This window comes from Taudactylus pleione, unplaced genomic scaffold (genome assembly GCF_031769625.1).
Source record: "Taudactylus pleione unplaced genomic scaffold, aTauple2 ptg000185l, whole genome shotgun sequence".
Classification (NCBI taxonomy): Eukaryota; Metazoa; Chordata; class Amphibia; order Anura; family Myobatrachidae; genus Taudactylus; species Taudactylus pleione.
In genome coordinates this window covers 2,954,685-2,969,790 of record NW_028284587.1, presented here as the reverse complement: position 1 = coordinate 2,969,790, position 15,106 = coordinate 2,954,685, and the positions used below count along the sequence as shown (strand labels likewise).

The following is a 15,106-nucleotide window of genomic DNA, read 5'->3' as shown; positions in this document are numbered from 1 at the left end:
GTGGGACCAGAGTTAAAACAGGGACATTTCCATATATAGGAGATTAAACACTACACAAATATTCCTAGCAAGACTGAGCAACATATTGTAAGAAAAACTCCATGATAAACAGTCCACTGCGGTACTGTGGCCAATGGTCCTCTAATCTCTGATCAGAAAATGGTCAAATGAATGAATCCAAACCTATCAATAAGTAAAGTATTATTTGCCGATATACTGATATATTTCTTACACAGTGAATGCGGAATACCTCCCATCTGTTAAGGCTTTGGCTGGTCAGTCCTGATTTTAAGGGACTGTAACAGCGCCCTGTAGTCACTTGCAGGACGTTAGGAAGCATTTCTCGTGCCACATGCAGCCTTGGCTGAGCACTCGCAAGCGGGTCGATGTTGGGCAAGTGCGAATGCGCACGACGGAGGCTTCTCCGTCGTGCGCATGCACGAGACCCGAATAACGACGGCCAAGCCGTCGTTATGGGTCTCGCACCAAAGGGGGCGTGCTGTCGATGGTGAGTGACAGCACGCCCCCTTTGGTGGGCGTGCTGTGGGCGTTGCTACCCAGACGGAGGCGTTCCCATGGGAACGCCTACCATCTGGGGCCGGCCCCACTGACATCACTAGTGATGTCAGTGGGAGTGCTTTTGGCTCTGATAGAGCCAAAAACACGCCAGGGCTTGCGGCAACGAGACCCTACCGCAAGGGTCTCGTCGCAAGCCCGATGGTCACGATGGTCTTGACCATCGCGACCATCATCATGGACGCTTGCATAAGCTGTGGGTGGTAACCCACAGCTATGCGAGCGTCCAAAAGGCCGCTACCAAAAAAGAAAAAACGCCCTGATTCAGAGCGGGCGCTCGTTCAGAGCTTCCGGCTCTGAATCAGGCCCTGAGAGGCTAGAGTGGCATTACCAGGGCCTTACCCAAATTTTGTCACGGGGCTTAAATTTACACTGTGCCACCCAGGACGTAAATATAACTCGCATTTTAATTTTCCTTTAAAGTGACCAGAAGTTTTTCTTATAACATCTACAATTAGAGAAAGCCCCCAAAATCTACACAGATTGGAGTTCTGGGCACGTTGTGTGGAGCACATATAGCTACAAGCTAGAAGTGAGGTAGAATCTGGTGCAGTGTGACTTCTAGCTGGGAACCCTTGGAGCAGAGGTTCTCTTACAGTAATCTGTCCTGCTGCCCTGTGTGACTCTCATCTCACACTCATTGTTTTAATCAGCGGCGGCAGGAAAACACCAGTCCCAGCGCTCACTGGGACGTCAGGTGTCGCCGAGAAGCTGCCCAGAGAGTGACACATTCAATAACCGTCACACAGTTCAAGGTAGAACATGAGTAAAACCGAAATGAGTTTGTGCTGCTATAAGCACTTGGTGAGGAGTGACTCACAGACCACAAGAGATATATACAGACCTATAATATGACGATTATATCCTGCAGTCCTCCGACTCCAGAGAAGACTCACAAAACAATAAAGCTCACTTCAATATAAACATACAAGCACTAAAATAAAGACATTAGTCCTAGGAAGAGCAATAAAGAAGTTTAGTAAAATCTTTTTAGTTACTAATGGCGTCTCACAAAATGTCGGGGATTCGGCAATATTGGTAAGGATCCATGGCGAATGGAGGCTATATGGTGCCTCTACAAGATCCTAGTGCAGTAGCCAGGTACCACCTGCTTCATTCACTAAGTGCGACCTACGTGATGACAGACGCTGCACAGGGAAGAGTACACCTATGGTCCCTCCATTTATTTCAACGAGAAAAAACAAAAAAAATTGTACACGTTTCACAAAAAGGCATCTACGAAACAGTACGTAACAACTGTGGGCCTGAAGGGACATGCAAGAGCAATATGCCCCCTTAGGAGCCTATGTACTAATAAACGTGGAACTGCCGCGATTAATAAGGAGCCCTTTTGCTACGGATATTTTCATTTTTAAAAGAAAATATTCCTGCTATGTACTAAGGCAGGGGTGTGGAACCTTTTTTACTGCCGAGGGCCATTTTGATATACTGTATATAACATTATTCGCGGGCCCGGTGCAGGCCACGCCCCCTCCATGTAATGTCACACGGGGATAGGGTCACAAACGCCAGTGATTACAGCAATGCCTGGAGCATCCTGAGGATGCTCCGGGGAGCTGTAAGGGCAGCTAAGGACGCTTCAGGCAGCACTGCTGTATATATTCTGGCTGCAGGGTGCCACTGTAGGCACCCTAGTGTCCAGATGAGGCTAGCAGAAAAAAAAGCTATGAGGGCCAGACCAAATGATTCCGGGGGGCCTTATACGGCCCTTGGGCCTGAGGTTCCCTATCCCTGTACTAAGGGAACCTTGCAGCGACAGCGGCTGCGATAACTGCTGTCCCTGCGAGTGACATATCCCGCATTCTGTAGAAATCTTTTACGTTTGTGAAAGACTTCTCCAGGGGAAGCGGACCCTGCGTATGCGCACAGTGCCAGTCTCCAGAACCGTCCGGAGGCTGCGGGAGAGAGATCGGAAGAAACGTTCATGCTACAGGTACTGGCTTGGGAATAGTGGCAACACACCAGAATGTACACACATACACCAAATCATCTCACATTGGCATGGGAAAACTAATAGAACAGGACTTTTGACTTTAGGACAATGGGCCCGATTCAGCAAAGATCGCAACTGCGATTACGCACGCAATCGGCCGATTGTTGCATTCTGCGCATGCATCAAAAAGTGTGCATGTGCGAACCAGTCACTGCGATCGCAGAGATTACGCAGACCCATCGCAGAGAGATTGACAGGAAGTACCGTTTGGGGGGTGGTGACGGAGGGGGGGGGGAGTGGTTGGTGAAACGCAGGCGTTTCGGAGCGTTTAAATGCCGTTACAGGGGTGTGCATAAATTAGGTACTGCGATGCCATACGCAGCTTGGGCTTTAGCTGCATGCGTCAAGTTTAGCAATTTCTGAGTAAGGTCAGACCTTGTGCTAGTGTGCATGAGGCTGCGATGGTACTCACTGTTACCGATGGTTTCACAGTCTTGCTAAGCATTACGGATGTGTGTAAGGTAAGGTGGGCGTCGTTATGTTAGGCTGCGATCGCAATGGATTAGCTATACTATCGCAGTGAGACTAGGGGCCTGATTCAGACCCACTCGCGAGCGGCTGTCCGCTCGCAAGTGGGTCGATGTTATGGACTGAGCATGCGCACGACGGAGGGAGCTCCGTCGTGCGCATGCGCCAGACGTGACGAGCGAAGGAAAGTCCTTCGCTCGTTGTGTCCGATCAAAGGGGGCGTGCTGTCAATGTTGATTGACAGCACGCCCCCTTTGGTGGGCGTGCCGGGGGCATGCCTCCCTGACGGGGGCGTTCCCACGGGAACGCCTCCCGTCAGAAGCCGGCCCACTGACATCACTAGTGATGTCAGTGGGAGTGATTTTGGCTCTGATAGAGCCAAAATCACTCCGGAGCTTGCGGTTGAAAACCTCAACCGCAGGCTCCGACTCGCAATTTCGATGGTCGTGATGGTCTCGACCATCGCGGCAATCACAATGCACGCTCGTATAGCCTGCGGTGGTGACCCACAGCTATACGAGCGTCCAGGAGGACGATCCATGAAAATGGAGCCCGGCCCTCATTCAGAGCGTGCGCTCTGCTCAGAGCGTACGGCTCTGAATGAGGGCCTAGGTGCGTAATCGCTATTGCAATCGCAGTTGCGATCCGTACTGAATCGGGCCCGTCCCAAATATTGTGACTTAGAAACTTTTGTCCTCAATGTCGTTTGTATGTTACAATTGTATGTATATTTCATAGTACAGATACATTACACATAAGGATTAATAGTTCACTGAGATGATCATATGAGGAAACCGTGTTCCCCAATAATGACAGAGAAGCCCCCTTTGGCGGGCCTGTCGGGGACCATAGCATGGGCGGGGGGTATTTCTAATGTGGCCTGACGCCTGCTCATATACACTGCATGGTAAGTGTACCTGCTCTCTCTCTTCCATGGAGAACCTCCTGGATCGTCAGCTCTTCCCACAGCGGCTGATCCCATTTCTGCTGGTTCTCGTACACCGGAAATACATATGGCGTGTAAACATCTTGGAAAGTAGAGTCCAAATTCTGAACATACAGAAAAAAATTAGAAGACGTTTAAATATCAGGTGCACAATATTGTATCTGTCATAAAGGCCTATTCATCATCGGAAGCTGTATGGCCCCGATGATGACGTATTGAACTCGCTGCGAGGGATACTTCACACCAGAGCTCCAGTGCGGGGACAGTTGCTCTGATAATCAGCCGTCCCCTCGGTTAGGATCGCAGCTACAGAAGTTGCTGTATTACTTACCTCTTCCCCGTCAGTCCAGCTACGCATGAGTGACCCAAGGTCATGAATGCGTAAAGCAGCCGGGGAGGTAGTGAGGAGGATCCCTCTTTGCATCCCTGGAACTCTGGGCCTCATTCAGAGCCGCTCGTAAGCTGCCGCTCGTTCGCTCTGAGCGATGTTCGCACAACTGCGCATGCGTATGGGTCATAATGCGCATGCGCAAACCAGTCATTGCTGTCGGAAATCGTGCGCTCGCAAAACACCGAGGGGCTGCTGATTTGATTGACAGAATGAGGCGTTTGTGGGTGGTAACAGGGGAAGGTGCTTGAAAACGGGGGAGTGGAGATCCGAACGCAGGCGTGCCTAACGGTAAAAAGGGCATTTAATGGGAGTGCATAATTAGTAAAGGAGCGTCATCGACCACGTCACTTGGTTGTCTTTTAGCCTGAACTGCTCGCAGTGATTGCGGTAGGAAAATCCTACCACAAGCACTGCGAGCAGTTCAGATGCCTTTCGATGTACCCGATTAATCTAATAAATACCGGAGTTGACATGTGATGCGAACGGCAAAGGGGCGTCTTTACAAAATAGCGAGCGCATTTTTCGTTCACTCGCTCAGACATAGAGGCGTCAACAAACCGCAAAGAGCGAGCGCTCAATTTAAATAGCCGGCCCCTTTTTTGGAACGACCGTCTGCAAATAGCGTCTGGGTCTGAATCAGGCCCTCTGTCCCATAGGAAGGAGCGGGGATCCTAGAACAAGTGACGCATGGTTTCCAGGCCATTTTGCGTTTTATGAATAGGCCCCATAAGATTAGCCCTGAGGCCACAAGACTGCACTTTACAATTATCATCATCATAATAATAATATTAATAAGCTGCATGTCAGAGACATAAACCAATTTGTTCCCCCATCATATTGTGTCCGACCAGCTCACAGGCTGCTGTTCCTACATCCAGTCTGTCTCACAACTACGCCGACACTCTGCTAACGCAACTACACCAACACTCTGCTAACGCAACTATGCCGACACTCTGCTAACGCAACTACACCGACACTCTGCTAACGCAACTACACCGACACTCTGCTAACACAACTACACCGACACTCTGCTAACACAACTACACCGACACTCTGCTAAGTGCTAACACAACCATAGCCGTAACTAGACATTTTGGTGCCCTGTGCCAGAAAGAGCATTAGCGCCCCCCTCATTTTTCAAAGGGACATAATGCCCCCAAAAAAGGGCCATGGCTTCATGGGGAAGGGCCAGGGAAGAGATAGGAGAGGCCAGGAGATGCTGGGGATAAATAGGGGCATAATATAGTGCACCTGAGAGAGGGCCATGGCCTCATGGGGAAGGGCCAGGGAAGAGATAGGAGAGGCCAGGAGATGCTGGGGATGAAATAAGAGGAAGCTACAAGCAAGAATGATAATAAACAGGGAAAGTGACAGGCCCAAACAGCGCCCCCTGCCCTGCGGTGCCCTGTGCGATGGCACCGGCTGCACTACCCTAGCTACGGCCCTGGCCTGAACACAACTACACTCACACTCTGCTAACACAACTACACTCACACTCTGCTAACACAACTACACCCACACTCTGCTAACACAACTACACAGATACTTTGCTAACACAAGTACACCGACGCTCTGCTAACACAACTACACCGACACTCTGCTAACACAACTACGCCCACACTCTGCTAACACAACTACGCCCACTCTGCTAACACTACTACACCCACACTCTGCTAACACAACTACACCCACACTCTGCTAACACAACTACACCGACACTCACACAACTACACCCACACTCTGCTAACGCAACTACACCGACACTCTGCTAACGCAACTACACCGACACTCTGCTAACGCAACTATGCCGACACTCTGCTAACGCAACTACACCCACACTCTGCTAACGCAACTACACCCACACTCTGCTAACACAACTACACCCACACTCTGCTAACGCAACTACACCCACACTCTGCTAACGCAACTACACCCACACTCTGCTAACGCAACTACGCCGACACTCTGCTAACGCAACTGCACAGACACTCTGCTAACGCAACTACACCAACACTCTGCTAACGCAACTACGCCGACTCTCTGCTAACGCAACTACACCGACACTCTGCTAACACAACTACACCAACACTCTGCTAAGTGCTAACACAACCATAGCCGTAACTAGACATTTTGGTGCCCTGTGCCAGAAAGAGCATTAGCGCCCCCCTCATTTTTCAAAGGGACATAATGCCCCCAAAAAAGGGCCATGGCTTCATGGGGAAGGGCCAGGGAAGAGATAGGAGAGGCCAGGAGATGCTGGGGATAAATAGGGGCATAATATAGTGCACCTGAGAGAGGGCCATGGCCTCATGGGGAAGGGCCAGGGAAGAGATAGGGGAGGCCAGGAGATGCTGGGGATAAATAGGGGCATAATATAGTGCACCTGAGAGAGGGCCATGGCCTCATGGGGAAGGGCCAGGGAAGAGATAGGGGAGGCCAGGAGATGCTGGGGATGAAATAAGAGGAAGCTACAAGCAAGAATGATAATAAACAGGGAAAGTGACAGGCCCAAACAGCGCCCCCTGCCCTGCGGTGCCCTGTGCGATGGCACCGGCTGCACTACCCTAGCTACGGCCCTGGCCTGAACACAACTACACCCACACTCTGCTAACACAAGTACACCGACGCTCTGCTAACACAAGTACACCGACGCTCTGCTAACACAAGTACACCGACGCTCTGCTAACACAACTACACCGACACTCTGCTAACACAACTACGCCGACACTCTGCTAACACAACTACGCCGACGCTCTGCTAACACAACTACGCCGACACTCTGCTAACACAACTACACCGACACTCAACTACAGGTAAGTTCTAGGGTTACGCCATGAAAGGATAGGAAGCAGCCAACTGAACTCTCATCAACCGCAGGACACAATCATGAAATAATCCATATTCCAGTGATAAAGACATTGGGCCAAATGTAATAGGGTGAGAGATTAAAACGTGTGAGAGGTTACAGCATACATGCCTACCCTCCCGGTTTTCGCTGGATACTCCCGATTTTTTGGATAACCCCTCCAACCAATGGCAGGGTAGGCACTTCTACCGCATTCTGCCCACTTCCTAGTGAAGTGGGGAGAATTTTCGCGGTGATCGCGGGTCCCCTTGTAGTGGGCGAGGCTTAATGATGCGATTCTTCATGAATCGCGTCATTTAGCCCCACCCCTATGTAAATGTGCGCCAATCGCAACTATTTACCGTGAAGGGGCTGGGTTTACTGTCACGACCAGTCATGCCCCGTCCCCATCACAACTCACTTGCTTCTCCTCCCCAGGCTTCTCCCGGGGAGGAGAAATTAACGGTAGGCAACTATGGGTTACTGCTAAACTGTCACATTTTCTAAACTCGGCCAATGTAATAGAGTCTGAGAACATGGAAACTCAGCCAATGTATTAGAGTCCGAGAACAGGGAAACTCGCCCAATGTAATATAGAGTCCGAGAACATGGAAACTCAGCCAAAGTAATAGAGTCTGAGAACATGGAAACTCAGCCAATGTATTAGAGTCTGAGAACATGGAAACTCAGCCAATGTATTAGAGTCCGAGAACAGGGAAACTCGCCCAATGTAATATAGAGTCCGAGAACATGGAAACTCGGCCAATGTAATAGAGCCCGAGAACATGGAAACTCGGCCAATGTAATAGAGCCCGAGAACATGGAAACTCGGCCAATGTAATAGAGCCCGAGAACATGGAAACTCGGCCAATGTAATAGAGCCCGAGAACATGGAAACTCGGCCAATGTAATAGAGCCCGAGAACATGGAAACTCGGCCAATGTAATAGAGCCAATGCAAACTCAGCCAATGTAATAGAGTCCGAGAACCTGCAACCTCGCATGTTTTTAGACTCAAAAAACTCTCACGATTTCAACTCTCATCCAGATGTTTTCTCATTTCACAGATAAAACTCAACAAATGTAACAGTGTTACTGCTAAACTCTCACATTTTCTAAACTCTCACCCCATTACATTTGGTCCCATATTGTTAATGTTTTTTCTTTTTATTTCTGTTTACGACTACTCATGACTGACACCTATGGAAAGCTCCTATCTGGCCTCTCCTGGAGACATCTCCTGCTTCCTTCATTCAGTGACCTCCTGTCCCAGTATGCTGAGCTATAACTTCATATTGTACGGGCCTGTACACAGTCATCCTGACCCGGGGGCTTGCAAGGCCATGTTGGGAGGCAGGTGGATGAAAGATTTTAGTTATCCAAATGTCTTCATTGTTTCTAAATGACACACATGGAAGTAACTCCCAGCAATAGGCTGCAAAGAGGGTCATGCGTTTGGACCACTAAGATCGTAGACTGACAAAAGTACTATGTGAGCCTTGGGTCCATATTTTTAGTAGTAGGTGTAGGGATTGCTTGTAGCTTAGGCAGGTAATGCATCAGTAGGTTGTACACTCTATAAATGTATACAGAATAAAGTTTGTATTTTTTTCTTTTGCACCGTTGCAGAGTAACAGTAGATCTGGATTTTGCTATGGACAACCCCAAGAAACAATCCAAACACAAAAGGGCCTCATTTATCAACAAGTTTTATCACTCACAACGAATGTTAAAACTCACTGTGTATGATAAATGGTGCTCCAGCCAATCAGCTCCCCAACTGTCACTTTTCAAACAGATGACAGTTGGGAACTGATTGGCTGGAGCACCATTTATCATACGCGATGAGTTTTATTACTCGTTGTGAGTTATAAAACTTGTTGATAAATGAGGCCCAAACTGAGTTCCAGCCACTGCTCATCAATCGTAACTCTGACCACTCATGACCCCTAGATCACTGAGCTGACTGTGGGACACTCTCACTTTGGTGGAAAACCAAATACATGGTGAGGAGTCACAACCCTTCTGTTAGCAGCTCCTCATCCAGAGATGTCTAGGCCAGAGGTGACCACCCTGTGAGTAAGACCCCAGCCAGGGTCCACGTTCTGGCTTTGGGATGCTCCGAATGATTGTCAGATATGCTATACATTCTATTGAGAATAACCCACTCCCTATATTGTCAGGCTTTCCAATAATATGGGAGAATGTATTGGGACAGGGAGCTTCGTAGCGCGGGGGAACGAGGAGAAACTTTGTGGATAAAACTCTGATTTGTCAATAGACGAAATGTCTGGAAAAAATTACTGTTTGTTCGTTTGTTTCACCCTAAACCTGAAAAAGTTATTGATGCATAATACCTGTTATGTTAATATAATTTCAAAAATGCTTTATTTATCAAATAAAGCATTTTTTTTTACATGTAAATGCTTTAAGTATTATTTAAAATGTGTTACCCTTTTTTTTTATTTTCAGGGTATACCCCCTCCACTATCAGCCCTAATGTAGCCCCCCCCCCCCCAACATAAAATTATTCTGATGGCCCTGCAGCAGATATAGGATAAATCTACTGGGTTCCCGTTTTCGTACAGAAAAGAAGCCTCCATAGAAACCTAGATGCCGTATTTACCAAGCTTCAGAATATACATACATGTGTTCCTGAAGAAGGGGTTGCTGTACCCTGAAATGTTGAATAAACACGGTGGTTCACCAGGTCTGATAAGTCTCCGGAGTGCCGCCTGTTTCCTTCTGAATATATATATATATATATATATATAAATAGCAAAAGATGGGCACTCACCAAGTAGTAGAAAAAAACTCCAGTTTAATTGCTCACAGGTAACATAACATAACATAGGTTTCGGTCCCACAAGGACCTTTGTCAAGACAGATGAACCACCACATGGGCTTCTCTGGTGGGTAGCTTTGTGGTGGTTCATCTGTCTCGACAAAGGTCCTTGTGGGACCGAAACGTCAACCGACCTATGTTATGTGACCTGTGAGCAATTAAACTGGAGTTTTTTTCTACTAATTGGTGAGTGCCCATCTTTTGCTATTTACATTTTGGACCTTGTTGTCTTTATTGGAGCACCCCGGATTATTATATTTTGTAACGTGAGTGCAGCATCTTGGACTATATATATATATATATATATATATATATATTATTATTATTACCAGTTATTTATATAGCGCACACATATTCCGCAGTGCTTTACAGAGAATATTTGCCCATTCACATCAGTCCCTGCCCCAGTGGAGCTTACAATCTATGTTCCCTATCAAATGCGCACACACACGAGGGTTAATTTTTGTTGGGAGCCAATTAACCTACCAGTATATTTTTGGAGTGTGGGAGGAAACCGGAGCACCCGGAGGAAACCCATGCAAGCACAGGGAGAATATACAAACTCCGCACAGTTACAGCCGTGGTGGGATATATATATATATATATATATATATATATACACACACACACACACACACACACACACACATACATACGCTAGTCTTTACAAATATATATATATATCTACATACATACATACATACATACACACACACAATATATACCTATATTTCACAGAAGTATATGTTTGAAGACTCAGGAGCTGGCCACAGTAAACCCGCGTAGCGCTTGGAAGACAGAGCACACAGAACACATAATGCTTCATTTGATTTGAGAACTTCTTTTAGTCCCTCGTTCTTCAGAAAACTAGCAAAGTTTAGTTACAGTAAATGATACATTTGTTCGAATGATAACTTCTATTCTTGCATTGCAGCCAGTAAATGACACAACAGCATGGCTTCTCATCACGTTTAATCAAATTTGCGGTTGCAAGCCAATCTGTAGCACATTACGCTGCTAAGTGCTCTGCAATGAAACTTTCATCGCTGCATCAAAGGGGAGAGAGCAGCTCATGCAGCAGAGGGAAGCGTTTCCTGTTGTTCTGCAGGTGCAGAAACCTCTCTGATCTGCACAATTTCTGTTGCACAAATAAAAATCATTCTTGAGCTTATTGTAAGTAGGTCATTTGCTCATTTTAATATAAATATTAGGAGACAGCGACAGTATCAATATAATTATATACACTGAATGCCTTTTCTTTGATGCATGTGCACATAAAGTTAGTGTTTTTTATGCTAACGTTACCTTGAGTCTCTTATACTTTCCCCATGACAGTAGACGTTTAAAAATGTCAGTTAGGTGAGGGTTTAAGAAAAAGTAAAGGAAATCAAAATATAGAATGGAGGTCCCATGATCCGAACACCCACAGGCTGATGACAAAACGAGAAACGCGATGTCTATCGATTAGTTTCAAAAACTGCAGCGCATTGTGATAAATGACTAGAGCAATGCCACATTTGTGCATCTCCCTAATCTTCATGGTATGTCCTTACACTAAAGCAGGAGAGTCTCTGGCTTGTTTTAGTGGGCCCTAATCCTGCATACCCCCATTCCCACTGGGAGACGTCGCTAAAATAGAAACGCTAAACAGGACAACTACTAAAATCAGACGGATGTCTTATAAATAAACTCTCATTCACTGAGTTGATTGCTGGGAAATTTAATGTGATTAGTACATGTATGGTACAGTCAACAAAACCAACAGTCAATAGGTTGACACCAGATGGTCGACAGATTCAAACGGTCACCACAAAGATGATCAACACATTTTTAAAGTAATTTACCCTAATCTTAACCCTCCCCCTAATGCATAACCCTCCCACTGTGCCTAAGCCTAACCGTCTCCCTAGTGCCTAACCATAATCCTCCCCACTGATGCCTAAAGCCTAACCCTCTCCCTAGTGCCTAACCCTAACCCTAATTATCCCACTGATGCCTAAACCTAACCCTCCCCCGAGAGCCTAACCCTAATCCTCCAATTCATGCCTTAACCTAACCCTACCCCTAGTGCCTAACCCTAATCCTCCCACTGATGCCTAAGCCTAATCCTCCCATTGATGCCTAAGCCTAATGGTGCGTACACACTGGGCGATAAAGTGGATGACTGAACGATAACGCTATTGTTATCGTTCAGTCGTCCACTTTATCGTCCATTTTTTACACCAAAAAGATGAACGATGACGACGCGCGTTCCCGCGGGTCGTTCATCATCATCGTTCATCGGGCTGACATGCAGGCCAACCTGACGATCTCGTCAGGTTGCTGCATGTCAGGGAATGGGGGAGAGAGCCCGGCGCTGAACGATATCGTTAATGATATCGTTCAGCGGCTGTGCTCAATCTCATGAACGACATTGAGCACAGCCTGCCGGGGACAACACTACACGATATCGCTCAGGGAGCATATCGTGTAGTGTGTACCCACCATAACTCCCCCGAGTGCCTCAATTTAACCCTCCCCCTAGTTCTTAAGCCTAACCCTCATCAGAGTGCCTAACCTTAACCTTCTCCCAAGTGCAAAACCCTAACCCTCTCACTGATGCCTAAGCCTAACCCTCCCTCTAGTGCCTAACCTTAACCTTCCTAGTGCCAAACCTTAACCCTCCCACTGATGCCTAAACCTAACCCTCCCACTGATGCCTAAACCTAACCCTCCCCCAGTGCCTAACCCTAAACCTCCCACTGATACCTAAGCCTAACCCTCCCCCGAGTGCCTCAATTTAACCCTCCCCCTAGTGCTTAAGCCTAACCCTCATCTGAGTGCCTAACCTTAACCTTCCCCCTAGTGCCAAACCCTAACCCTCTCACTGATGGCTAAGCCTAACCCTCCCTCTAGTGCCTAACCTTAACCTTCCTAGTGCCAAACCTTAACCCTCCCACTGATGCCTAAGCCTAACCCTTCCCCTAGTGCCTAAACCTAATCCTCCCACTGATGCCTAAGCCTAACCCTCCCCTGAGTGCCTAACCTTAACCCTCCCCCTAGTGCCTAACCCTAACCCTCCCCCTAGTGCCTAACCATGCCACTGATTCCTAAGCCTAACCCTCTGCCTAGTGCCTAACCCTAATCCTCCAATTTATGCCTAAACCTCACCCTTCCCCTAGTGCAGTGGTTCCCAAACTGTGCGCCATGACACCCTGGGGTGCCTCGGGACACTTGCAGGGGTGCCTCAGGTTGGTGGTGCAGTGCCAAATCAAATTATTTATGATCAATGTAATGGAAATATGTGAACAAACAGAAGCGCAAACCTGTCACTCACTACATAACTGAACCTAAGGATGACAGGTCAGCACAATTTACTTCACTCATTTTTTTCTGAATTTCTCAATAACAAACTTTTGGCTTAGGGGTGCCGTGAAAACAATGCTGATACACTAGGGCGTTGTGATTCAAAGAAGTTTGGGAACCACTGCCCTAGTGCCTAACCCTAATCCTCACCCTAGTGCCCGAGCCGGGTCAGAACATTCACACTGTTCCCGTGTCCAACCCCGGTTGATACCAGGGTTGGATTTCCAGGTCACTCAACCCGGGTTATTTATCAGGGACCCTTTCACATTGAGCCGCGACACAGGTTGACCTGGCAATAACCCGGGTTATTTCGGCAGTGTGAAAAGGGGTATCACTGTGACAGGAGTCATTCTGATGGAATAAATGGCCAAATTTTGATTATATTTAATAAACATAATAAAACAGGAGATTTTGCAGATACTTGTGAAGATGCACTTATGTGATAGATGTATCGCTGAAAGGGAAACTGATTTGTGAGAGTAACTCCCTGGAACCAGCCCTGTACAGGATCATTTGCTAATTTTACAGTCAATGATGAAATAACAAACAAAGCTTTATGTGCTAAGAAATAACTGAATTCATTGTTGCATTAGGATATGTACATTCATGACCTAAAACATAAAAACTCTACATAAATTCACCCACTTGAATCACCTTTTAAGTAAAGAAAGATTATTATTCTAATATGGTAGTGATTAAATGGAGACTGTATCATAATATCCAAAAATATGAAAATCTAGTCGATAATATATGAAGATCAGATAATAAAAGTGCATACAACATAATTATTCATTAATATCACCACCACAACTCCACCCATCCGCTGGGTCAGCATATCGGCAGCAATATTAGACAATTCAGTACATAAAGGGATGAAATGGACTGGGGATTATTACTGTTGGTAAATGGCATCAGCCTGGCATACTGCCATCTTATACCCACAATAATAAGTCCCCATCTAAATAGAAGAGATCCTGCTGATCATGAGATAAATGGGGGAAATGAGGCCGTTACAGTTTATTCATTAAATCCTGAAATATTGCAAAACACAAATATAGCAACAATGGGGAAAGTAGGGTTCACAGACTGGACGGTCATTGTGGAGCAATCACCTTAGAACAAAATGTTAGATATAGAGGTTATGGATGATGATGATGATGATGATGACATCATCTCCAAGCGCCCACCGCCTGACGGAAGACCCGAGTCACTGGAAGATCCGGGTCTGGTGTGAATGGCGAAAATCTGGGAATAACTGGGTCCAACTGCCGTGTGGGAAAGGGGGTAAGCAGGGGCGGTAAGTGGAGTGGGGAGCAGTTACTAATTACCCGGCCTGACGGGGGCCCCGGGTCCGAGGCAGAGCCCCCCCTTCCTTCTTTCCTGTCAGCAGCCCCTGCTGCTGTGTGCTCTGCTGCAATGAATGGGAGACTGCTACCCCTTCCCCTTAATTTGCACAGGGCTGGGGGGCTAACAGCTACCCCCTCCCCACAGCGAAAAAAATTATTTTTCCTAGAGGGGCATGGTCACGTCTCCCGTGATAAGACCACGCCCCCTGACCCGGGCCAGCTATTAATGGCCCTGGGGGTAAGCACTGACACCCCGGCTTCAACCTGTTTTCAGTGTCCTTGGTCCAAGCCGGGGTTTATGTGTGAAAGGGGTATCATCAGTCACCAAGCA

General features: G+C 47.1%; 1 protein-coding gene across 3 annotated transcripts in view; it reads right to left on the bottom strand.

The window, feature by feature from the left end:
* The window catches only part of ETS1 (ETS proto-oncogene 1, transcription factor), a 474,993-nt gene that overhangs the window by 103,192 nt on the left and 356,695 nt on the right, over nt 1-15,106 (bottom strand). For all 3 annotated transcript variants that reach the window (XM_088476264.1, XM_088476266.1, XM_088476265.1), the window contains one exon: nt 3,976-4,108. In XM_088476264.1, the coding sequence (XP_088332390.1) occupies nt 3,976-4,108 (133 nt within the window). The remainder of the gene's footprint in view (nt 1-3,975; nt 4,109-15,106) is intronic.